General features: G+C 52.2%; 1 protein-coding gene across 2 annotated transcripts in view; it reads right to left on the minus strand.

Annotated features, from left to right (window-relative positions):
* Positions 1 to 718: 718 nt before the first annotated feature.
* Positions 719 to 14,887, minus strand: part of PRAG1 (PEAK1 related, kinase-activating pseudokinase 1) — a 49,880-nt gene continuing 35,711 nt past the window's right edge. For both annotated transcript variants that reach the window (XM_002919542.4, XM_034647480.1), the window contains 2 exons: positions 9,117 to 9,874; positions 719 to 2,054 (listed from right to left, as the gene is read on the minus strand). In XM_002919542.4, the coding sequence (XP_002919588.2) occupies positions 873 to 2,054; positions 9,117 to 9,874 (1,940 nt within the window). In that variant the 3' untranslated portion in view covers positions 719 to 872. The remainder of the gene's footprint in view (positions 2,055 to 9,116; positions 9,875 to 14,887) is intronic.

Here is a 14,887-nt window from a genome sequence, read left to right on the forward strand (position 1 = left end):
GGTGGGAAACAGAGGGTGAATAGCTAGTTCTCCCACTTCAGCCCCTGCTTTTGCCTCATCATCTTTCCTTTTGGCTCTTAACCCCGATCACGCCTCTCTAAGTGGCCCCATTCAAGTTTCTTCATTTGAACCATCTGGGGTGGATTCTGCTTCAGCCGGGCCTCTGACCAGTACAACTGGCAAGCAGCTTCGGCACGCTGGAAATGATCCGGAGCAATGGGGTTGAATTCTGAACCCCTGCTGGGCTCACAGTTGAGTCCGGGTTCTTTCTAAGAGCCTGCTGGGTGGGAAGGGGAGCAGGGGAGGTCAAGTGGTGGCCATGCGCCCCAGGCCGAGGGGCCTGCTGCCCTCAGAAGTGTGAGATACGGACACCTCAAGTGGTCTTGAAGCCACTGCTCAGAGGCTTAGAGGCAATTCACCGCCCCAAGATACTAACGTGCTCAGGCACTCTGCGATAAAAGAGGTTTGCTAATGACTCAAACCCCAGTTTTTTTTAAATGAGGGATTTTTTTTTTTTTAAATAGCCTTTTGACTAGAGGGTGAAGTGATCCCATGAGGAGGCAGCGAAGCCAGAGTGCAGGCTTCGCTCTGTTGGCAGAACTGTCCCCAGGCCCTGGCGCTCAGCCAGAAGTGGACATAGTTGCAGGAAGAAACGGGGGGGGGACCTGGGGAGGAGGGGGAGGCCAGAGTGGGCAATGACAGCCGCAGTCTTTCATATTTAGATTTTTTATATATATATTACATCCATGTATGACAGTCGTTTGTACCATTTCCCAGGGGGAGGAGACGTTGCCAAGGCAAGGTAGGGCGCGGGGGTGGGTCTGGGGTCGGGCAGGGAAGCGGGCGGCTAAGTGCGGGGCTGGGGGCTGCGCTCACAGAAGCTGCAGGAGCTTCAGGGACTGTAAGACGGCCCCCGGCTCTGCGGACGCCAGATACTGGCAGCACAGCCAGTCCTCCAGCTCCACCCCGCGCCTGCGGTCCACCGCCCTCTCGGCAAACTTCATCATCATCAGGGCGCGCTTCATGTCGATCCAGTTGTGCAGTGTGCCGCACAGCACCTCCTCCGACGTGCCCGGCTGCTCCACCAGCTCCCGCCGCGGCCCCCACAGCAGGCACTGCAGCACCCGCTTGGCCTCGCCGATGCGGATGCGCTTGATGGGGTCGGCCTCCAGCAGCAGGTGCGCGAGCTGCTGCAGGCCCGGCGAGTAGAGGGACAGGGCGGGCAGTGGGGGCAGGTCTTCCTGCCGGTAGTCCTGCTCCCGCAGCTGCGCGCGCACCTCGAACGGGTTGGGCTGGTGAAGCAGCTCGTAAATGAGGATGCCCGTTTGGAACTCATCGAACTTGCGGTACTGGGAGGCCGACACGATCTCGGGGGCCAGCCGGGCCTGGCTCTTTTTCTGCTGCAGGTTGGCGGTGCCGCCTGGCTTCTGCTTGGCCTTCAGGAAGTTGCTGATGATGAGCCGAGGCAGGTACTTCTCGCTGGGCGCTTCCTGGCAGGCGGGGGCAGCCGAGGGACTGGGAGTGACACCGGCGGGGGGAGCGGCAGCGGGGCAAGGAGAGGGAGCAGCAGCAGGGGAAGCAGATGCGGCAGTGGCGGTGGCACTGGAGACAGGGGGAGCGGGCGTGGCAGAGGCGGGGCCGGGGGAGGCCTGCGGGGCGCAGTGCACCAGCAGCAGGTTCTCCAGGCACAGGTCCCGGTGGATGATGCCGTGCTCCTTCAGATGCTCTAGCCCGTTGCAGAGCTGCAGAAGCAGGAAGCACACGCGCCGCTCGTAAGCCTCGGGTTCCGACTGATGGCTGGTGGCTGAGTCCCGCACAAAGTCAGAGGCCGTCTGGTGGGGCACCTCTGGGGTGATGACCACCACGCAGTCCTGCTCCTGGGCAGGGGGGTGTGAGGGCAGTGCAGGCTGAGAGTCCTTGGGTGCGTCCGGAGAGGTGAGCATGCTGGAGGGCACCGAGGCCACAAAGTGGCCGCAGTCCTGCTGGATGTTGAAATGCACGGGCACAGAAGGACTGCAGTACGAGGCTGTCTTGGGCTCAGGGGTTTTGCAGATCTGCGGGGGAAAAGGCAAAGTCAGGTCAAGAGAGGACTCTATCAACCTTTTCAACAAATGGTGTTGGGACGTTTTGGTATCCATCTGCAAAAAGGTGAGCTGAGACCTTATTCACACCGTATACACAGATTACCTCAAAATGGATCACAGGGACTTCGGTGTATGAGCCAAACATGCACATTTTAAAAGAAAACACAGGGAGCTTTGAGACTTTGGGTTGGGCAAAGAGTCGTCAGATACCTCCCCGTCCACAAAAGAAAAAAGTAGATAATGATCAAAATTCTTCTTTTTTGCTTCTAAAGATACCATTAAGAAAAAGAAAAGACAAGTCATAGGCTGGAGAAAATACTTACAAAATACATAGCTGATACATGATTTTCTAAATAAAATGGAACAAAAAATTCTTACAACTCAATAATTAGGAGATAAGTTACCCAATCAAAAGACAGCAAAAGATATTAATAGGCATTCTACCAAAGACCTATGTAAATGGCCATAGGCACCCGAAGAGGTGCTCATTAGGGAGCTGCAGATCAAAGCCACAGGGAGGTTCTAGTGGACGCCCGCTAGAATGTCTATCATAAGAATGACGGACAATACAAGTGTCTGGAAGGATGTAGAGAAATGGGAACCCTCCTACATTGCTGGTGGAGTGGAAAATGGTGCCATCACTTTGCTAAAGGGTTTGGCAATTTCTTTAAAAGTTAAACATAAAGGCGCCTGGCTGGCTCCTTGGTTAAGCACTGACTCTTGATTTTTGGCTCAGGATGTGGTCTCAGGGTCCTGGGATGGAGCCCCTCATCAGGCTTCGTGCTCAGCGGGGAGTCTGCTTGTGATTCTTTCTCTCCCTCAGCACCCCCCAACTGCTCACTCTCTCTCTCTCAAATAAATAAATCTTAAAAAAAAAAAGGTGAAACATGAAATGACTACACAACCCAGCAGGAATGGGGTTCCTGCAGAGCGATGTGCAGGGTGGCACCCAGCTACCAGTAGGAAGACATCCTTCTGCCCATGGTGTGGGCCGGACAAATTCTCAGGAAGTCAGACCAGAGTTTACACAGGCTGTCAGCCTGACTCCCCGTCCCTTGCACCCAAAGGCAGCCACCTGACAGCGGATATGTCCCACCACGGGGGGCGCTCCCTTCTTGGGGAATCTCAGGGACAGAAGCAGGCCCCTCGAGGACGTGGCCAAGTTCCCTCAGGCTGCCCCAGTTTCTAGATCCAGGTAAATATGCAAGGCCTGCGCACCGCCATGGCCTGCAGGGCCAGCTGGTGTTACTGGCAGTGCTAGATGAAAGCCACATGCTGTCCTCTGAGGATGAGTCACAGAGCCGAAAGAGAACAGAAAGCTCTCCAGGGTTAGGGATGCCCAAGTGCCCAGGGCACCCTCGGAACTGAAGGGAGGAATAAACCAGCCGGTGATCTCAAGCTCCTCTGGGGAATCCCCACGACCACTCCCCTGCCTCCCGAACATCGAACATCGTCTCGTCCGCATGACAGCGCCAGTCCCCCACACCTCTCGAGCACCGCTAATCCTCCTGCGGCGGCCCCAGCTGGAGAGTCTCCAGCAGACATAGTGGCCCTGGGTCAGGCCTTGGTTTCCCTGCAAGTACATGAAAGGGCCAGAAGACAGCCGGTGGGCTCCTCTCTCCAAAGACTACAGTGCAGCCTCGGCCACGCTTTACGGAAAGGTAAGGATGGGGGTGTAGTCCTGCAGAGAAAGGCCTCGCCTCTACCGTTACCATACCAGCCTGCAGATGGCCCAGAATCACTCTTTGGGCGGCTGCCTTGCCACACATGAGGCATTCCAGCCGTGTCTGTGCAGCGCCACGTGCTAACAGCGGACGTTTTCAGGAGTTCTGTTGCAAGCACCTTCTCACAGAGATTGATTTAGGCTGCAGCTATCCAAACCTTCTCAGCATAAGAGAGTCCAGCCTCTGAGGAAACTTTTAAACACGACGGGGGTGGGGGGCAGGTAACACATTAATTTCGTAATCCATTACAGAAGTGAAACAAATAAAATGGCAGCACATTTTCTCCCAGACACTGCTCCCTATTAACACTAACAGAAATGATTCTGGAACACATGGAGGGGGGGCATTGTTGCAGACTCCTGGTTCTAGCCCACCCAACTGTACCTGGATTTTAAATGGCAGTCTTCTGAAAACGCTATTAAAGGAAGGGAGGGGCGCCTGGGTGGCTCAGGTTGAGCGTCTGCCTTCGGCTCAGGTCATGATGCCTGGGGTCGAGCCCCATGTCCTTTTCCCTCTCTCCCTCCCTGCTGCTCGTTCTCTCTCTCTCTCTCTCTCAAATAAATAAATAAATAAAATCTTTAAAAAGAAAAAGCAAAACAAAAAACGAAAGGGAATTTGCAGTCCTCAAAAAGTGGTCTCGCATCTTGATCCCAACCACTGTGTACAGACCTGTCTGCCGTGCCAGCTGGGGCTATGTGGGCAACGCGCTGCTGTGGTCAGGGTCACTCTCCTCCCGTGAGAGCTTCTCACCCACCACAGACCCCAGCCTAACTCTTGCATGTGTGAGGCACTGGGGCCTACTAAGCGTTTTTCACGCAGTGTCTCGTTCCATCTCAGACAACCCGAGGAGGAAGGAGCCGCTACAGAAGAGGAAACAGAGGCTCCAAGGGGTTAAATTATTTGCCCAAGACTGTACCAGTGAGAGGTGTTCCGGGGCCCAAAAGTATGGGCTTGGGCGTGAAGAAGACCTTGGCTGAACTCCGAACTCTGCAAACACCGGCAAGTGACAATCGATTCTTGTTGTTTGCGGTAGTCTGTTCTATTAAGGAGCCCACAAACACGTTACGAGTGACTGCTGACCCGTTGCTCCTAAGGGAAACGGCCAAGGCGAAGTTCTTACAAGCGTCTGGTCACATTTTACCAACGGGCCAATACAGAACCTTGTTTTGTGCGTGTTTCTGTTGAAAGACGCTTTAGCAGCAGACACTGTGGATTCACAGCCAGCACTGTAACTCAGGACTGAATGCAGTTTACTTAATGCTCTTGGAGAGACACATCACAGCCTTCTGGCACTCAGGAACGCCAGACAGGACTGCAGCGCTCGGCTTGGTCATTTTCAACAGTGAAATCATCAACACGAAGCACAAACGTGAAGAATGAGGCAATAAAGAGACCACAACAAGGACACTTGTTCACGGATGAGTGCTGAGACAGGAAGCCAGAGCCTTGCCTTGTCACACCTGGGCTGGGAGTTCATACCACGGGTGACACAAATTTCCCCCTACTCTGTGCGTGCAGCGACCACAGAAAATGATTTGGGGTTACAAATTTAGAGAGTGGATTCAAAAATACGGAATCCACGAATAACGAGGATCAACCCGATGTGTCCCAGTCTAGTTTCTCCTCTGCAATCAGGGCCGTGATCCAGGTCCCTGCTTCCAGAGCCACTGTGAGCCGTCCATGACACGATGCAGGTGTGGCTCTCAGCATAGTGACTGGCCCACGGAGAGCACGCCCTGGGAAAGGTTGCTATGGTTATTGCTCTGCAGGTCTGGCTGGAGCCATGTGGTGAGGCAATCCCAAGCCCGCTTGTGGGTTATTGTACAAACCTGGAGGGTGCAGCTGGCCAGGGCCTGGGAAGTGTTTCCAAGGATCCCTTTTCTCAAGGGTATCAAAAGCCTGGGCCCAGCAAACACCACTGACAGTTTGCACAGACATGTAAATGAAGGAGCAGAGTAAATGGCAATGGGGGCTGGATGCATTTCAAAATCGGGACCGCAGTCCTCAGGACCTCTGCAAGGACCCGCAGCTTCCTCACTGCCCCGCCTCCGAGAGTCAGCACAGTACAAAGGTCGGAGCGGGGGGGGGCGCGGGCGGCTGCCCCCTGACATCCTTTTTTACCATGCGTCAGGGTGGGTGTGGGCAGAGGAAGGGGCGCAGGTGCGGGGTGCCTTCTTCTCCACCCTCATCCCCTCCACTTCATTTTCAGGGAGTATGTGCTTGGGTTTTGGTGCAAGACCACACAAACCTTTGGTTCAGCTCAAATTTCAAACGTTTTGCTGAGCCAAGTCTCACTTTAAACTTCGGAGGAGCCTCAGCCTCATTTGTGGTGAAAAATCTGGGTGAAGTCACGTTTGTTAAATAAAGAAGGCCCAGCTGGCTTAACACAGGTCCCTAATTACCGAACGGGAGTTTCGAGCTGACTGAGGAATAAAGCCTCCCTGAAAACTTACACACAGCTGATGATTTTTTCTTTTTCCTCTACCACGTATTCCCGGAGCAGGGCTGCAAGCGCTGGCTTTAATCTCCCGGCTGCGGCAGGGCGCCGAGCCCGTAAACTGGGGGCCCGGCATTTCACGGGAGCAGGTGCGAGCCTGCTTTTGCTAATGGGGACTCGCCAGCAAGGCTCCTGCGTACCAGGCACAGATGAAGTGAGCCCCGCAACAGGGCGGCAGCGGCGCGGGAGCGGGGAGCGCTCGGTCCCGCGGATTCCAGGTGACTGTGTTCCGTCTAGACTGCAGCGATAATGACGTGGGAGAGCTGCACGTGGGAAACGAGGTTCCAAAAGCCCCCACCCCACAATTACCAGGCCAGGCGCACTTGCAAATTGATACTGTTGTTCCCTAGACTCTGGATATCTGAAGCTCTTCTCCGAATTTCCTTTTCGTACATGACATAGATAGTCCCTGGGCTGCCAAGTGTCGGGCAAAGTCAAACAGGACACCCAGGGACTGTCTTCCTTAGAGGGCCAGGGCCTAGCTTCTCGTTCCCTTATGGTTTCCATTTCTAATGAACGAGGAGGAATGCTTGTTTCTCACCTCCTCTGGGAAAGATGGATTTTCTGCATTGTTCTTCAGAGAACGTGGCTAACTCTGCAGTATTATAGGAGGTCCTAGATCCAAGCTGCACATGACAAGCACCTAGAAATATAAAAACCATGGGGGTGCCTGGGTGGCTCAGTCTGCCTTCGGCTCAGGTCATGATCTCAGGGTCCTGGGATGGAGCCGCGTATTGGGCTCCTGTTTCTCCCTCCTCCTCTGCCTGCCACTCCCCCTGCTTGTGCTCTCTCTCACTCTCTCTCTGTCAAATAAATAAATAAAATATTTTAAAAAATAAGATGAAAATTAACTTATTAAAAAAAAAAGATGTAAAAACCAGACCCCTTTGTCCCAAGGTTCTGATCCGGTGGAAGAGGTTGTGTCAGGCAGCCCCTGGGTTCTTGCAGCAGGGTCACATCATGGTCTAGCCAGTGGCAAGAGGCAGTAAGTCTGTTCCACCAAGTTCTTTGCTCCTCAAAATGGAGAGGCACTGAATGAGCCCAGATTCAGCCTCAGGAGACGGGTGACAGGGGCTGATGCCCTTTGACCCCAGGGAGGGGTCACCTCCTCAGGTTTCCCCGGGCCAGCAAGAGCAAAGAACCCCCTCCAGGCACCTCCCTGCTTCAGCCTTCCAGGAGCTCACATGTACCGCCCTTTCAACTGGCTGGGATCTGGGCCGACATGGTAACAAGGCTTCTCATGTTCAGCTCACTGAGCGTCCACTCACTTCCCCTCGACTGGATACGGCACCATCCTAGCAGGAAGGGAAACACTGGGATTGTTCCTTTTTTGCTTTTAACTGGTGTTGGGGAGTGGCAGGGCAGGATCGCTTATCAAGAATGTAGCTGCTGCATTTAGATAAAAAGAGACCACGAGATTCAAGAAATACACAGACTCTCCCCCAAGACGCTGGCGTTTGCCTCCATCTAGTGCCTGCCATCTTGGCCACACCTGCTCGTCTTTGGGGGCCTTGATTTCTGGACCATCAGCTGGATCCTCCTTGTAGCCGTACAGCCCCCACCACCCTGTTTTTCCCTAGGAAGTCAGCAAATAATTAAATATAGCCCCTGAACATATAAATCAGAGGTTACCCATCTGTCTTTTAGGGTGGTGTCACCAAGTTCTTCAGAGAAAAAGCTCAAAGTAAAGTCACTGCCATTTTCCTTGGCCAATAATCATAATATTAAAAACAAAACAAAACAAACAACAACTCCCAGACCATTTCATGTTAGTTCACTATCTGCATTTCTTTCTAACTGGAAATTAAAGAATATCTGGGGACAGGTGATAGCAGAAAAGAGCTCAGCGTTTCCCTCCTTGCTCCCCAAAAAGCTTGCATTTACAGAAGAGCTCCAGAACCACTAGGTATTCAAGGGATGCCAAAAAAGATGAAAGAAGGGGCTGCCTGGAAGAACCAGGGTGTGTGTCAGAGACCAGAGTGGCCAGAGGGGTGTAGACAGCCCGGCCAGCTTGCTGACAGCTGCATCCTGAGACAACAATGGGGGGTGGTAGCAACAGCCCTGATCCAGTGGCAAAGATTGAAGAGCTGTGTCACCTTGGGCTAGTCACCTAACTTCTCTGAACTTCCTTTTTCTTAACGGACAGGGTGGTAGCAGAGGTGTTGCAGGCAAAACAAGGCAGCATTTACTTCCATCTTAGCCACCAGCTAGCTGTGGGCAGACTACTTAATCCTTCTCGGATTCCCCGTCTGGAAAAACGATCTGCACTGTGACAAGGTGAGGTTGTGGAGTGAATACACCCGAGAGGCCTGTTGCATAGCAAATGCTTCATCTAGGCAATTACTCTTATTGCTCAAGATGATGCTTAGGTCTAGCACTCTCCAGCTCTAACATGTGCAGAACAATATCTTCATTGGCTATCTCCCTTCCTAGATTATAAGCTCCATAGGAACCTTATGTTCATCTCTATCTACTCAGATCTTTACAAAATACCTGGCATGCGGTAGGCACTCTGTAAAAATCTGATGAATAAATGAATGAACTCTCGGCTGCCTTAAAAAGACAACTAGATCACATAGGCAGAGGATGAATGTTACATTCCCACTACAAATCTCCCCGCACTACACTGTGTCCTGGGCCGGGCTGAGGGAGAAATCGGTGAGCACTAAGTGTTGGCAGGAAGCTCAGGCTTCAAGCCTGAGCCTGCAGCCCGGACAGGTGAGAGGCCTTGCTCGAGCTGCAGCCTAGTCACATCCAGGGCCAGCCTGCTGCAGTGCAGAATGGAAGCACAGGGGGTGGGGTGGTACCTACTTTCACAGCGTAGGTGCTGCCGGGGTCCTCAGAGCAGGTGGCACAGTAATAGATGGCATCCCCAGAGTCACAACAGGGCTTGTTACAGGTCAGTTTGAAGAGTGACCAGTTATTCTCGTTGAAGTGCAGCTCCTTTTTCTGGCCGCCCATGAAGAGATCCTCACACTTGGCCACGAGGCGGACCAGGGACTGGGCATAGAGCCCCCCGAGCTTGGCATAGGTGCCCTCCTTGCTGCTGATGCTGCTCAGCAGGCTGTGGAGCTGAAGCTGGGTGCTGCTGGTGGACGCCTGGCTGGACACGCTCAGCTGGGAGGACGAGGCCGAAGGGACCCCTTTGAACTGGAGGCTGGGGCTCCCACGGCCACTCTTGCTGCCCGCCAGCCCTGGTATTGGCACCCAGTGGCCGTTGCCTTTGAATGTTTTCTCCAGGGGCTCAGAAGAGGAGAAGATAGGATGATGGCGGCTCCCAGGGCTTGAGGAGTAGCTGAAGCGGGGCTCTTCGTGGGCACAGACGTTGGTTTCTGAGTGGCTGAGGTTCAGCTTGGGACTTGCTGTTCTTGGCTTAGGGGAGCCTTGGGTCCAGAAGAAGCCATCGGGTGAGGAGGCTGCCCGGCTCACTAACTTCTTCTGGGGGAGAGGCGGGGGTTGTAGGGGGCCACTGGGGGACACATCCTCAATGGAGCCGGAAGGGAATGGAACAGGAGCAAAGAGCTTCTTCCCACTGCTGGTGGGCGAGTGCGCTGGCTCGGACGAAGGGCCTAAAATTGAGAAATAGCAACAATCAGGCTAGAGGCCAAGGCCACTCAATTCTGGGGCCCTGCCGTCAAAGCAATTTATTTTATTTGTATCTATTTCTTAGAGACAACAAATGTACAATGAACAAAATCCAAAATGCAAAAAAGGTATATGGTGCCAACGAAGTCTTCCTCCTTCCCTGTCCCTTAGCACCCAGTTCCCCGCATCGGAGGGAACCACTGCTGGCAATTTCCAGGGATCCTTCTGGGGACTTGCCAAACAACAGATCAGATGTACAGATCATCCAATTCTTTTTAACAGTGATCCCATAATATATCATCCTATGCAAGTATCATAATTTATTTAACTGATCCCCTCATGACGGACACTTAGGTTGTTTACCAACATTTTGCAAGCAATGCCTGCAATGGCAACAGCAAACCTGAATGTGTGCTTTGAATGGATTTTTAAAAAGTTAATAGAAGTTAATAGAGAGTACGATTTATCTATAGCAACCCCCCCCTTTTTAGTGTGTACTTCTTTGAGTTTTGACAAACACCCTGGTGCCTTGGGGGGCAGGGCAGACCCAGAAATGTCTTAGAAGGAGGAGGTACGTGACTTTATATATGAAGAAATAGATCTCAAGAGAAAGCAAGTCTTTCCTAGACCCCCAATTCCCATAGTGGGGCACATGGATGCTGACCCTGGTGGGGGACAGGGTGGAGGAAACTCCATCACGGCCCCAGCCCCCTCCCCCACCCCCAGAGCATGGGGATGTTCAGAAACATCACAGATGGTGAGCTCAGCCGGTCTAGACTGGACAAAAACTGCACTTCACTCTTTATTATCAGCGTAGAAAACGGGTTTCACCATGAAACAAGAGTTCAGGTAAAAACATGCAGGGAAAATGGCACAACCACTGGGCATGGGAAAGGGCAAACTGAAACAGTCTCTCACTCTCGGAACTGACTGGAGGATGTCCCCACTATTTTGATAGCAGCTTTTAGGGCTATCATAACAGAAGCACTCACTGTATTCATAGGTCGTAAAATGCCTCCTAGAATCCCGAAGGTTAAAATGTGAGAGAACTATGGGTCTTACATTCGAGGACAGAGGCACCGGGACATGCACCCCTTGTGGAGTTCCCCAAGCCGTATCATCCTCGGGGCAGGGCACGCGGTGTCTCTCTGCACCTCTCCCCACCTGAGCAGAATGACCGGAACGCAGGAGCTACAACAAACACACAGGCCCCAGGCACACAGTGAAAGGCCCCCAAGGAAGCAAACTGTGAGTTCCACGTCGAGGCACACCATCTTTCTAGGGTTGCTCCTGCAGAGTTAACCACTTTCTCTGCCCACGCTGAGTCCCCCTCTGCGTTCTCTAACCAAAGTGGGGACAGAAGGGGCCCCCGAGGAATAAGCACGCACTGGGCCCCTCAGATCAGCACTGGGCTTCCTTACTCAGGACATTCCACAGGGAGGGGGGTCCCTCTTAGGAGCAAGGTGAATGCACACGTCATCAGGGCTCCTCCAGCCCCCAGCAGAGCGGGCGCTGACATCTGTGCCCTAGCTTCACTGATGAGAGTAGCGTCAGGGAGCTGACAGCAGGGGCCCCCCGCCCAGGACAAGCCCAGATGCAAAGCTCGCAGCATGGTCAAGTGGCTGCATGCAGCTTGATGAACACAGGAGCCGGGAACCAACAGGTTCGTGCAGAAAGAAGCCTGCGTGGCACAGCAAGGCGGGTGGACCCCACACCAACACCTTCCCTGCCTCTACTATCTCTCTTCCCAGACCCTGGAGAAAGCACCGTGCTTCTCCCGCTCCCACGTCTGCACTAGGCGAGCACTCTCACTGCCCCATGGCTTATCAAGATCACAGGCGGTTTTCCTTCCCACCTCACCCGGCGCTGCTAATGACAGGCGGGGCACCTGCCGGCAAGGCTGAAGGAGAGTTTATACCCTTCCAGGAGGCCAGGTTGATTATAAACCAAGCAGCATTGGCACGGTCAGGCCAGCCAACTCCACACACCCGTGTAGGCTCCCCTCACAGTCAGAAGGGGGGCAAGCGAGAGCCAGGCAGCCAGAGGACGGGAGACCCTGATCGCAGCTGATCTCAGCAGGTTCTGGAAGGTCCCCTACCCCACACTCTCCAGGAAGAAACCTTTCTCCTCTCCAGGGTGCAGTCAGCAGTGGGGGCGGCTGAAGGCTAGGGCTGCACATTCACATCCTCTCTGTCGTCCCTCTAGCAGAGGCTGAGAGAGCAGGGGGAGGATCCCTCGCTAGCTCCTGGACTGAAAAACGGAACAGCAAGACCCCTTAAATATGGGGCTCTCAAAGGACACTAAGCCTCAGCCACCAAGGAGCCAGGTGGTGAGGAAGAGGGCAGCCAGGAGGAAACAGGTCCGTGTCCTGGCCTTTCTGCACTCTGGACGGCAGAACACGTTGAAGCGTCTGATTCTCCATTTGTCATCGACAAACAGAAGAGGTGGGGGGACAAGGGGAGGCAGGGGAGTGTGATCGAGTCCCTGGTCAATGCTTTAATCCGTGTCTCCAGTGACAGGGACAGCCTGCCTATGGTGAGGACTCCTTCTGGTCCCCAGTCCCCTGGCCGGGGTGTGTCTGACAAGTCAGTTTCTGGGCGAGTCGCCGCTTTAAGCCTATTTCCCCATCCTTGGCGGTTTGCCTTCCCTGCCCTCCCTGTACAGCTCTCCGGGACACCCCCATCACAGCCTTTTCTGCCTCAACTGTGGTCTGAAGGCAGATAGCAGGGCCAGCCCCAAGCTCGCTGTTGCCCTCACCCGGCTGAGTTCCCTCCTCTAAAAACTGATCGGACGGCGTCACGGTGAAAGTCCCTTCCAGCAGGAAGAGTCTATCATTTTGGCCACTTGCTCCATTTTCAACCCCTCCCAACATGCATTTTGTCTCAAAGCTCCCCCTGAAATAAAATACCTCTAGACAGGTTCCCTACCTCTAGTCCCCTCAGCTGCCCCTGGGGTCAACTTTTCAATCTGTAAGGATAGCAGGAATCTTAAAAAAAAAAAAGTCTGTAACACTTCTTATTCCCTAGATTCATAAAGAGAATCAAGAAGTTCTGCTTTCCCACCAAAAATAACTTGTGTGTTCAGGCAGTTAGGCAGGAAGTGATTTTCTCCCTGACCCTCTGGGTGTTCTCTTGCTCTCCCGTGGGAACTGTGTTAGTCAGCGGCTTTGATCACATCTACAGGTAAACCCGGCAAGGAGTACCGGGTGTTAGGTGGAAAACGGTTCATTTTTCTTTGTTTCTTAGATGCTCCATGTTTGTCACCCAACAAAGCACGTACTGATCAGAGGATGGCACTGCCCCCCAGTGCTCCCTGACCACACATGTCCCCAGCAGGGCGGCTGTGGTTACCCAAACCGCATCCAAGGAAGTGAGGCTCCCCCGAAATGTGCACCTTCCCCATATAATTGGCATTACGTACACATATGGTGATTTTGAGGTAAAAAAAATTTGCCTAATTCTGTAAAAGGCACAACCACCTTCCAAACTGAGGCATCCTTCTTAAGGTTTTCCTTTTCCTTTTCCCTTTCCTTTCTTCTCCTTTCCCTTCCTTTCTTGCTTGCTTGCTTTCTTTTTCTTTCCTTTCTTTCCTTCCTCCCTTCCTTTCCTTCCTTCCTTTCTTTTTAACTTACAGTTTCTTAATGTTTTTCTCCAGATTTGGAACCACAGCTAGTGACAAGACCATACTTCACTCAGAGAGCCCCCGGCTGCCTCAGGACCACGGAGCAGCCCAGCTGGTAGTTTTCCCAGGGCTACTCCGAAAGAGATGTCAACATGTGGCCCTTCTCGATGAAACTGTGATTCCTCCACCATGACACAAGCAGTACCTACTTGCTATGGGACCAGAGGGCACCCCTAAAGACCCACTCTGATTCCGCCAGTTTCTTCGCTCTTTCATGGGGGAACCTCCTCATGAACGTGGCTGTAGGCAACATAGCAGCCAGATTCTTACTTACAGTTGACCCTTAAAAGACATGGGGTCAGAATGAATGGGTCCACTTATATGTGGTTTTTTTTTTACATCAATACAGTACAGTACTGTACATGTATTTCCTCTCCCTTATGATTTTCTTTCTCTAGCTTGCTTTATTGTAAGAATGCAGTATATAATACCTACAACATACAAAATATGTGTTAGTTGACTCTTCATGTTATCAGGCTTCTGGTCAACAGCAGGCTATTAGTAGTTATGTTTCTGGGGAATCAAAAATTATATGTGGATTTTGACTGTGCAGAGGTCCTATGTTTTTGCCAAGGTCAAGTGTATTTGCAACAGCTGCCACACTCTGCATTTAGAAGAGCCAGAAAGAAGAGGGGACAGAAACCTAAAATAGTTGCAAAAGCCACAGGCAAACCACTGGTTCAGGAAAATGTGCCTTAAAAAAAGTCCTGAAAAAACTTTGGCCAACAGCCCGTATTCTCAGGACTCAGATTCAATAGCAAAGAGAAAAATTCAAATATATCCTGGTTTTATGCTGGTGTTAGATCACCCTGTTTCCAAATTCTGGCTTACAGTTAAGAGTGTAAAAAAAGGTGAGAATGGAAAATACTTTTCTGGGAAGTTTGCCTCCACTATAGTTGCATCATTGGTAGGTTTTTAAATGACTTTTCATACTAATCGGGCCAGAGAGCTCCAAACCCCCATTCCCAAGTTTTTCTTCCAATTTCTAATTCTGCGTATAAAGCCAGTAGCCAGCTACAGACTAGGACACTTCTGCATGTCTGCAATGTGTGCGTTTCAGAGGAGAGAAAGTGTTTCCGGTGGGGAAACTACACATCACATATGGGGCCCTGGGTGGGATCTTAAAAAGACCAAGGGGAAGGTATACTGGTTTGGTGCCATTATATTTAGAAAGCAGAGAAGAAATCGGGATTTCAGTGGTTGGAATAAACAGCTTAAAGCCAAGGCAGAAATGTAGGCCAGAAGTTCAAACGTAGTACTGTGATATCTTCTTTATTATAGAGTCCTCTCTTCTTGCTGGGTTTTAATAGGTACCT

The sequence above is a fragment of the Ailuropoda melanoleuca genome, chromosome 18 (assembly GCF_002007445.2).
Source record: "Ailuropoda melanoleuca isolate Jingjing chromosome 18, ASM200744v2, whole genome shotgun sequence".
NCBI lineage: Eukaryota > Metazoa > Chordata > Mammalia > Carnivora > Ursidae > Ailuropoda > Ailuropoda melanoleuca.